This window comes from Drosophila sulfurigaster, chromosome 3, assembly GCF_023558435.1.
Source record: "Drosophila sulfurigaster albostrigata strain 15112-1811.04 chromosome 3, ASM2355843v2, whole genome shotgun sequence".
Lineage (NCBI taxonomy): Eukaryota > Metazoa > Arthropoda > Insecta > Diptera > Drosophilidae > Drosophila > Drosophila sulfurigaster.
The window spans coordinates 54444848-54455892 of record NC_084883.1 but is presented as its reverse complement, the minus strand read 5'-3'; the positions used below and the strand labels follow the sequence as shown (position 1 = coordinate 54455892).

Here is an 11045-nt window from a genome sequence, read left to right as displayed (position 1 = left end):
CCAGTTGAAGGTTCTTTATTGCGCAATATAGAGAACATGAGTTATGAGATATGATATGCGACATAACGAGTAAACTTTTCCCTATTTTCCATTTAACTTGCTCGCAATCGAAAAAGTTCCATCACCGAGACCGAGAAGGAAAAACTTTTTAAAGTAGAGACAAAGGGCAGCGCACGCACTCCATTAAACGAGTGTCGAGTGCGCCAGACATATGCGACAACAGCAACAGCAACAATAACAAGCCACTAACTGGCACAGGACATGCCTCAGAGTTGAGGGGCAGGGCAGGAGTAGGGCAGGACTCAGGTGTCCATATCGCTGGCACTTCAACACCCAAAGAGCTAGGCACACAGCGCACGTTCGTTGGACTCTTTTCATTTTCTCAACACGTAAAGTAAACACGTGACCGTTAAGGACACGGATACGGACATGGACACGGCGAAAGCTACCTGCTACAACCAGCTACTGTTGTAGGCGCAAATTGCAAACAGAAGGACAACGACGGCAACGACGAAGTCGAGACTCCGCCATAAACTGCCAGCTTATGTCAGACACAAAGCCAACTCAGTCCCTGCTAGCCAAAAGCCAAGTGAAGCGTGTGGCATACAAGAACGAGTAGCAACCTCTCTCGCTCTTGCTCCCTCTCTCACTCGCTCTCCCACTCTCGGCATGCGTGTGTGCACAATATTCATATATCACAAGGATAAGCGCAATGCAGCAAACGTCCTTACAGACGTGCCGTCGCTGTCCCCTTCCCTTAGTTGCGAACACAGTCTGTGTTACTGTGTGTCCTGTGTGTTCTATCCTATATCCTATATCCTGACAGCAGCCAGTTGGCACTGACCACTTGGGGTTGGGTTGGCTGCAAACTAAACTTGCGCTTCATCTGTGTGTAACTTTTAATTATTTGCGAATGTTGGCGCCAGACGTCGACGTCGGCTTAGGAGATGCTGTTGCAAGTTGTGTCTGTGCGGCACAGGGCAAACATTCATTGATTTCCAGTTGGCGCTTTTGAGTGACCAACGAGTGGCGAGTGGCGACGAGTTTGCAACGAGTGAAGCGATGCGACGACGGTCAAGGCAATGTCATAAACTTGAGCACCATAAAATCTGCTGGCAGCGCAATAAAAAATGCCACAGCGGGATATAGCAGAGATGGCGATGGAGTTGTTGTTGTTGTTGTTCTGCCAGGTCCAAGTCCAAGTCCAGGGCGTGACCAGAGGGAGCAGCAGATTTAGTGACAAACGCCAAACGCATAAAACTAACGCAGCGTAAACGGGCAATGTTTGCTGTGTTTTGGCAGCGATAGCGAAAATTTATTTTATTTATTTGTTGAGCGAAAGCCAAGAGAGCCAAGAGCAAGTGCAGCATTTTGATGCTTGACTGATTGCAACGAGTTTATGAGGCGCCACAGCACAGCACAGCACAGCATTGCCAATCGGTGAATGAAAATTTGCGGCGTTGCCAGCCAGTCAGACAGTCGAGTCAATCAAGTGCGGCGTTGCCAATTGCCGTTAAGCAAAATACAAACTTGACAGGCCAGCGAATTAAGCAAAAAAAAAAACAGTTAAATAAAGCGACTAAATCGGCTTAACTTTCTATTTCTTTAAAATATGAAATTAATTTTGCATTTAAATACGACTTTACATTGCGTCAAACAAAAGTCAAGTTTCGCCACGCTTCGTAGTTGGCAACGCGTCAAAATGTGTGTTGGCAACGCTGCGCGGTTAACTTTGAAATTGAACATAAGGCGTAGGTGGTGTGCGTTAGAGCGGGACGACACGAGTAACATAATAAGCTGTCGGCGCAAATTGGGATTTCAATGCGTGAAATTGCGAGCAATTAAATCGGGTTGCATGACCAAAAGGAATTAATTAGAATTAAAGTTACTAAACGCTAGCAAAGCAACAAAGAATTCAGACAGTTAATGAAAATGCCGGTAGTCGAAGTATTTATGCGTTTTTTTAGTACAATGTGTGTGGAATATGAAATTAATTTGTGCAATTTTCTTTTGTGTTCTCTTTTGTATTTGCAGCCATTTCGGTCGCGTCAGGTCGCCCGCAAGAATCCACGGCCGTGCAAGCTGAAGTCGACGGACTGCAAGGAGAACCACGTTGCACGTTGCACGCAGCACACGCAGTCACAAAAAGTTGACCTCATGACGATGGCAGAAGGCACCGACCCCATGGGGCATCATCATCACGCCGCCGGCTCGCACAATCCCCACCATCACTACCACCACCACCACCATCCCCACTCCCACTCCCATCCCCACTCGCAGTATCACCACCAACACTATGCGCCCGCCCAGCAGCCTCCACTGTCAGGTGCAGCTGCGGCTGCCTCCCACTATGCGCCCTACGCCCAGCTACAGTATCCGCATCCGCATGCCTTGCCGCCCCACCATCAGCACTTGCCCTTGGCCCTGAGTCTGCATCAGCAGGCTGCCGCAGCGGCGGCGTCCGCAGCGGTTGCTGCTGCAGTTGCCAGCGTTGAGCAACACAACAACAACAATAACAATAGCAGCAACAACAACAACAATCAACCGCTGATGGCGAACAACAACAATAACAACAACATAATGCCATGGAAGCAACGCAAGCGCAAGCGACTTTCGGCTGTGCTCGACAAGCTGCACAACAACAACAATAATAACAACAACAACAGCAGCAACAACAACAATAACAACAACAGTAGTAACAACAACAACAACAATAATGGCGTCACCTGCAAGACAGAACCCATGGACATGGATGAGCGGGAGCTGGACGACATGGAGGAAGAGGAGCCGGAGGAAGACGATGAGGATGCGGCACGTGAAGCCAAGCGTCACCAGGAGGCTAACTACATTAAGAGCGAGCAGCGAGAGGCATCCTTGACAGCAGCCAGCGACGATGAGCAACTCGAGGCAGATGCCGAGGCAGAGCTCTCCACGGAGGAATTATCCCACTCGGATCAGGAACCCGAACAGGAGCACGATAATCTGCGCATTAGCATGAGTCCGCTGCAGGTGGCAGCGACGCCAGCATCGAAGCCAGAGAACGCCGCGGTGGCCAAGGAGAATCCACTGCACGTGGACATCAAGACTGAGCACATGCCAAGCCCGTATGATCGCTACTTTCCCATTCCCTCACCCCTGTTCGGCTACTATCTGCACACCAAGTACTTGAACGAAGTGTTCCGACGTCGCCATGATCTCTACCCCTCGCCGCTGCAGCACACGCCCTCGTCGATTGCCTCCGAGACGGAGACATCGCCTCTCAGCCAGAGCAAGACATCCTGCAACACATCGAATGGCAGCCAGAGCAATGGCCAACAGCTGCTCCCTGCCGTGATGATCAATGCATCGCCTCCACCCTCGTTGCCATCGCCGCCTCGCAGCGACTCCTCGCAAACTACAGCGCAACCAACGCGTGTTAGTCCGAAATTGGGGGGAAAGAAGAAGGCAGCAGCCTCATCAGGGGCTGGCGAGAAGCCCATGCCACCGCCCCAGGAGCGTCCGCTGGATCTGTGCATGCGCAGCGACGGTCTCGGTGAGCCCAAGAAGTACAAATCCTGCTCGCCACCGGCGGGTGCCATGATGCCACCGCCACAGACATCGATGAGTGCCGCGAGTAGTTTGGAGAGCATGAACGCGCTTTCGCCCGCATCCAGCACACACTCGAACACCTCGCTCACCAGCAGCACGCCCACATCCACGCTAGCACCGCCCTCAGCGATGTCGCCGTATGCCATGACCGCTGCAGCGGCTCACGCAGCAGCCGCGGCAGCTGCCGCCGCAGCCATGATCAAGATGGAGATGCCCATGCATCCGTTGCACTCGCATGTGCCGACCACAACGGTGGGAGTGCCGGTGATCAAGGGGGACGTCGCCTCGCCCACCACCAAGGAGACGGTGGCCTGGCGCTACAATCTCGATGTGTCGCCGGTGGTCGAGGAGATGCCGCCCGGCTCGGATGTGGCGTATGTGTGCCCGACCTGCGGCCAGATGTTCTCGCTGCACGATCGGCTGGCCAAGCACATGGCGTCGCGTCACAAGTCGCGCAATCCCGCCAACGACATTACCAAAGCCTACTCCTGCGATGTCTGCCATCGTTCGTTCGCCCGCTCCGACATGCTCACCCGCCACATGCGTCTCCACACGGGCGTCAAGCCCTACACCTGCAAGGTGTGCGGTCAGGTCTTCTCCCGCTCCGATCATCTCTCCACCCATCAGCGCACCCACACCGGCGAGAAGCCCTACAAGTGTCCGCAGTGTCCCTATGCCGCCTGCCGACGCGACATGATCACTCGCCACATGCGCACTCACACTCGCTACGAGTCACGTGGTGGGGGAGGTGGCGGAGGAGGCGGCGGCGGACGAGGTGGCGAGGGACGTGGCGAGGAGCCAAAGTCACCGCTGCCGCTGCTCGACATGAAGATGAACATGAATCTGCCGCTGTTGCTGCAGCAGGAGGAGCTGCTGCAAAAGTCGCCTCTGGGTCTGGGCGGACCCATGCCCATTGTGGTGAAGACGGAGAGCGCCTAACGGTATCTCTATGCGGCCGCCGCCAGGCAGTTTATGACCTTCTAGGCGCCCAGTCCTTGCCCCTTGCCACCCCTTGATCCCTTGCCCTGAACAGCCCCCATAGATCAGCTGTAGTCGTCTAGCTACGCGCAACACTGGAAATCTCTCTGCCAAGACTGAGAACCTAATTACTACCTACAGTTAGAAGGCCTAGGTTTATGCATAGACATACTAAATATATAGATATATATAGTATATACCATTTAAAGCAATTAAATACTATTTTTTCATACCATAATTTGTACTCATCAACACACAACAGACAGACAGAGACAGCGATAACTCAGACCACCAGCCAACGTATTAGCGTTTAAAAAAAATCTATACATATAGTTTTAGGGTATTCGAGACAGTCGGCTTTAGTTCGTATTTGTATTCGTATTCGTAGTATTTTAGTATTTTTTGCATAGATTTGTTGTAGACAACGTTCAGATACAGCTAGCAATTCCATGTTCCACAATTTAGTTGCGTTTATGTGGCGTCAACTTATTTTCTAGTAACTTAGTTAGGCAGAGGTCAAAGTTCCCACCTCTGGGCATTTTTTAAAACACAACAACAACATTGAAATTACTCGTATTAAGCTAGAGACACACACACACAAGCACACAGATAACTAGGCTATATATATTTTGCTATTATTATTAATATACACTTTTAGATTTTATTCGTATTTAGTTAACTTAAAAGCAAAGCGGACAAACCACAAAATAATTATTTAGTTACTTATTGTAATTTTACACTTCATATTAATTTATTTTAGTTTTTATCAACTGCAGCATTGCGCATTTAGTTTTTAAACATTTTTAGCGCTTAAAAGACAACAATTTGTATTAATTTAATTCTAGTTTTATATATTTACAAAATTTACATTTACAAAAACGCTACAACAACCACAACAACAACAACAAAAAAGACAAAGAATTCTCCCTAGGGCACAAACAAAATTTATTTCGAATTCGTACGTGAACATTTCGATGAAAAACTTTACAATCTATTATACAATATTCCTTCGGTCTTTTTGTTTAACAAAAATCTTGATTTTGTTCTTACATTTTTATAATTTTCTCTCTATTCTTTTTGTTTTCATAAAATGAAATAAAATTCTTTGCTGTTTTCCTTCTTTTTTTAGTTCAAATACATAAATTATTATTTTAATAGACTTTTTTCGGAGAGACACCTATTTGAATTGGAAGCAAAAATGATATTTAAAATTTATGGCGATTTTCTGTTGAGCCACAAAAATATTGAAATTTCTTGATATTTGTTTCAAAGTTGAAGTTTTTGTTATTTATTATCACTTTTTTGCGGAGCGTATGAAATATTGATTATTAATTCTAATTAAACGTTTAAATAAATTATTAATTTATGTTATTGTAGTTGGTTATGATTAGTTATTAGTTCAAATGTTTTTGACAAAATAAAACAAAACACACACACAAACACAAAATAAACAAACAGTAAAAAAATAAAATACAATGAAATTCAACACACAAAAAACAATACACATAAATCTTATTATTTATTTTCTTTTATGGTATTTTTTTCATCTTCTGGTATAATTTTGGTCTCGCCCTCCAATTGATTTATAGCACACTGAGAAGGTGGAGACGCCACATAAATTATTGGATCAACATAATTAACGCTATATGGGGTTTATCGAGGTCTCAAGTTTCACCCAAAAAACACCTAAACAACAAATTGAGCTAGCACCAGCTAGAAGAATGATATTTTTTATCTCTTTCATTTCTTGTACACTTTTCCATTTATAAGGTTGACTTTAAAGTTGCCTCTTTTTTGAGTTGCGTTTAAGTTTTTGGCCCAAAATCCTTTTGCCGGAAACTGGCTTACAAGCTTTTAGGCAATTGAAAGCGCTTACACGACATTGCTGAAAATTGGGAGTTGGAGTTGCAAGTTGCGAGTTGCAAGTTGGTGTTGGGGCTGGTCACGAAATTGCAGTCTGGCACGCAGCAGACGAAGGCCACACCCCCGTCACAAGTCTTTTGGCAAGTTTTTCCCACGCTTTGCCACTTGCGGGGGTGCCTCATCCCCCAACCCTTTCCACAGGCCTGTGGCATGAACATGAACATTTCTTTAGGCTTAATGGCCTGACGACACGAAGGCTCCCAAAAGGCAGTGTGGCAGCGTGGCAGGCGTGGGCGGGCGGCCAAATTGTGCCCACTGTGCGACTGCTGCAATGCAGTTTGCGGCTAATGTTTGACCTTGTTTTCCAATGACTAAATTAATTCCTTAATAAGTGCAGAGGGGCGCAAAAGCCAACACACTGCAGACATGGCACAGTTTGTGGGTTTTGGGTTAATTGTGGCAGCCACACACCGCTCCTCATTCTGTATGCCACCCGTCTGGCTTGCTGCCTATTTGCTCCCTCATTCGTTTGGGGGGCTAATTAAACGATGCAAAAGTTTTTTGGTGGCAACTTTAAGGCGTCGTTAATTGACAGACATTGCGGGATCCTGGCGAATACCGCAACAGCAACTGCGGCACATAAATCAGTTTGCGTTCGCTGTTGACTAAGTAGCCTAGGCTCTAGTCATGTTGCACGTTGCACGAGTTGTGACTTATGGTTAGGCAGAGATTGGAATAGTGTTGTGTTGTGTAGTGGCTGATGCCGCATTGCATAATCCATTGCCCCGAACGTGCCCCATTCCCATTCCTATTCCGTTCGGTCGTCGTGCATCATTTTGGATGCCGCCGCCGGTCGACGTTGACATTATTTGCAGCTCGGCCCGGATTTTTCTACGCATAAATCTCTAAACAAGCGCGCGTGTCGTGCGTTTATTATCACTTCCGTCTGGGCCAGGCCAATACACAGAGAACAGAGAAGAGTGAACAGTGAACAGCCAACAAGCGAGCAGCCAAAACTCCTTTTGTCTCTCTGGCCATACGCGAAATTTATCGCCATCATTTGTAATTGTAGCGCGAAAATTGAGTTTGAAGTTTTCGGTTCAGCCAGGGTTCATTTTTTGGGGATTCTTTGCTGCGCAACTTTATTGTTTTCATCAACATAATTCTTTGGCGCTCGCTGCGCTTTGGAGCCAGTCCAAATGATTGTTAGTCGAAGATTTACTGCTCGGCAAAAAGGTGGCACTAAGCTGGGTATTTCCAGCTCCTAACATAGTTTCGCGGCTGCCAGGCCATAAATATGCACAAAGTGTATATAAAATGTTGCAGACGACAGACCGAAAGACAGAGAGAGACAGAAAGAGAAGACAGACAGAATGGAAGACAGTTATTGTAAATGTATATTTAGTATATTTCCGTCACACGGAAGTGCCTTAAAAACCCAATTTTTGATACGATACGCATTGGACTCTCATGAGTTATGGATATTGACATTGTAGATACATAGTTATACTAGATATATAATATTATATATACGCGCAGATATTTTTAATATCTGACGTTCACACATTTGTCTTATTGCATTGTAAATTGTGCGATTTTTGCAGCGATCACATTTTTGACTAATACTAAAATTATACTAATATTATACTTACTACATAGATAACAACTATTTACCAGGCATACGTACCATATTTTTAACTGAATAATAAGTCTAAACAATTTTCAACTTAATGCTTCTGAGAAGTTAAAGATTTAAGCATTAAATGCTGCTTTATAAGCACAAAACTAAAAGTATTTTTATCAAGCTCCATTTACTAAAACTGAAAAACAAAAAACGAGACAAAAAAAACAATTAAAACTAAAGTCCAGAAAATCTTTTAAAAATGAGAAAAAAAAAGTTTAATCAATCGAATAACGAAATACATTTTACTTAAATCGCTTCAACAAAATATTTTTATAACGCTTTTCGAATTTTACCTAATAAATACACGAAAAAAAGAAATATGTAAATTAAAGCAATAATTAATTGATATTTATCAACAAAAAGAAAGACTTTTTCAAACTCTTAGCTTACATTTGCCTTTTAGAACTTAAGAATGCGAATCAAAGATTAATGCAAAATAATATGAAATATTCAAAAATTTACTTATAATAGAATTTAGTTTAACATAAGCAATGCAAATAATATTAATAATCAGTGAGCAACATTGTGATATTAGTTGAGAACAAAATCAAATTACTTCCATGCTATTTCCGATATCATTTGTGAACGTTAATCTAAAACGTTTATAAAGATCGGTTCGTCGATCTTTCTAGTTAGTTAGTTAGTTTCTCTTTTAAGGTGCAGAAGTTAATCCGTCTTCTTTTATGGTGCTATGTAAACTTGTGCTTAGTTAGATTAATTTAATTCTCAGACCCAAAACATTGTTTGTTTGTGGTCTATATCGACAATCCTTAGCAGCCCAAGAAAAACTTGAATAAAATATAAAATTACTTTAACATTGACTAGGACTCAATCGAAATACATAAAAAAAATAAAACAAAAAATTAGTAATGATCTAAACTCTTGGATCTAGATTCATAAATCATTTCTACTGCATGTCACATTTCGTAAAAATTATTAACAAATTTAACTAAATTATGAATAATCTATATTGTATTATACGCAAATTAGTTTTTTCACAATTACAACGAAACTAAACTAGGACACTTTTCAAACAATATTTGGAGCCCGCAACCCGATCTTAAATCAAAAAATCTTAAAAATAAATAAATAAAATAAAAAATAAAAATAAAAAGGAAAACAAAATTATGCAGCTGAGTTTCATTTTGGCATTTTTTTTTAGTTTCGGTTTGGAATGCGAAAATAATGCAAATGCATTTGGCCGGCGGTGTTTAGTTGAATGCAATCAGTGGAGATTATGGAGGGGCTGCACCATCGCGATGGAAGGAATGGTGGAGGAGTGGAGGAGGGGAAGGTGGCAGTCGGTGGCAGCAAAAGGGCTGCAGAAATAATGCGCGTAATAACAAACTGCAGGCGTAACTGAAATGCCAAGCTACTGCGCATTTGTCCAGGCAATGGCAATGGCGAAGGCGTTGGCCAAGACGGACGACGGGAGGCGCAACTGCGGTAATTACAATTGCCGCCGGACATGGACAGCAGCAGCAGCAGCAGCAGTAGCTGCTGTGGCAGTGGCAGCAGTGGCAGCAACACAGCTGTGTGGCTCTGTGGCATCAACGCTACAGATCTCTTCGAGAGCATCCTCGCTCGCCCAAGACAATTATATGCTGCCAAAGACGCATGCGCAGCAGCAGCAACAGCAACATCAGTTCAGTTCAACTCAGCTTCCTGGCTGCATTTTGTTTTTACGTTTTTATTTGAGCAAATTGCTGGCAACTTTGCGCACTGTGACTGACTGAATGATAGACTCACTGACTGCTTGACTTACAGAATTTCAGGTTGACTGAATGACTGACTGCCTGACAGTTGTTGCCTTGCCCGCTGCCTGAAGTTTGCCAACCAAGCAACCAATTGCAATTTGTTGCTGCTGCCCCTCGATGCAACAAAACGAAACTGCAAAAAAAATATGCCAAAATGAGTACGTGCGGGCGTTTTACTGGGGCCAAGGAATCTCTGAGCCCGGACAACGATAATGATGATTGCAGCTAAATTATGATGCCCAGCTGAGTGAGTGTGAGTGTGTGAGAGAGAAAGTGTAGCACACACAGACACAGACAAAGACAGTTCAACAGAAGCTGCCAGCAACATCATCAAAGCCACATCGAAAGAAGGGCAGCTTCTCGCCAGCTTTATTTAGCATAGCATCGTCGCCATCGCCATCGCCATCGCCTTTGGGGCCGGCAGCAACAGCGACGAGAGAGTAACAACAACAACAACAACAGCAACAACAACAACGAGAGCAAAAACAAAACGTAATAATTGCAAAGCAGTTTGCCGCAGGTGCGCCACCCGCCTTTTGTCGAGGACCTGCAACTCAACCGGCTGCCGCCTTACAGAGATGAGCATGCCCGATAAAGCGGCGGCAGCAGCAGCAATAACAACGTGGTTGCTGCTGTTGTTGTTGTAGCAACATCCGATGCGGACAACGTCTCGTATTTAATGCATTTGATCCTTGATGCTGTTGAAAATGAACTGAGCTCGAACATGCAATCAACTAGCCACCGCAGCCCGCCCCCGTTTCGTTTCGTTATGATGCTGTTGCTGCTGCTGCTGCTGCTGGACAATCTGGCCAATTTCATGAATGAAAACTTGGCAGAGGATTGAACGAACGTCTTGGACTTTTTGCATGTTTGGCTTATGCTGGCTCGTACTTATTATATGCCAGGAAACAACACACGCACACCCACATCTCGAAAAGTGGCAGAGGAGCTGCCTTGCTGCTTGCAACATTTGCGACGACGCTGCTGGTGTGTTGCAGCTGCAGCGCATTAACCTCGTTCATTGCTGCTGCTGCTGCTGATGCCGAGCTGCCGAGCTGGCAAGCAAAATATTTACCAAAGTGATTAAGATGCCTGAGTAATTTTTAACACAATTACGCTGCCAAGCAGACGACGGCAGTCGAGAGTTGAGAGACGGCACTCGGCTCAGTCTGCAA

At 44.8% G+C, this 11045-nt stretch overlaps 1 protein-coding gene across 1 annotated transcript; it reads left to right on the top strand.

Annotated features, from left to right (window-relative positions):
* Positions 1-1645: 1645 nt before the first annotated feature.
* Positions 1646-5116, top strand: LOC133841561 (zinc finger protein 697). The gene is made up of 2 exons (XM_062274132.1): positions 1646-1947; positions 2035-5116. Exons 1-2 carry the CDS (start codon positions 1927-1929, stop codon positions 4525-4527), a joined length of 2514 nt encoding a protein of 837 aa, XP_062130116.1. The 5' UTR covers positions 1646-1926; the 3' UTR covers positions 4528-5116.
* The last annotated feature ends 5929 nt before the right edge of the window (positions 5117-11045 follow it).

Coding starts and splice junctions, on each gene's coding strand:
- LOC133841561 (XM_062274132.1), top strand. CDS start 1,927: ATGAAAATGCCGGTAGTCGAA. Junction 1,948..2,034: donor TGAAAATGCCGGTAGTCGAA/GTATTTATGCGT, acceptor TTGTATTTGCAG/CCATTTCGGTCGCGTCAGGT.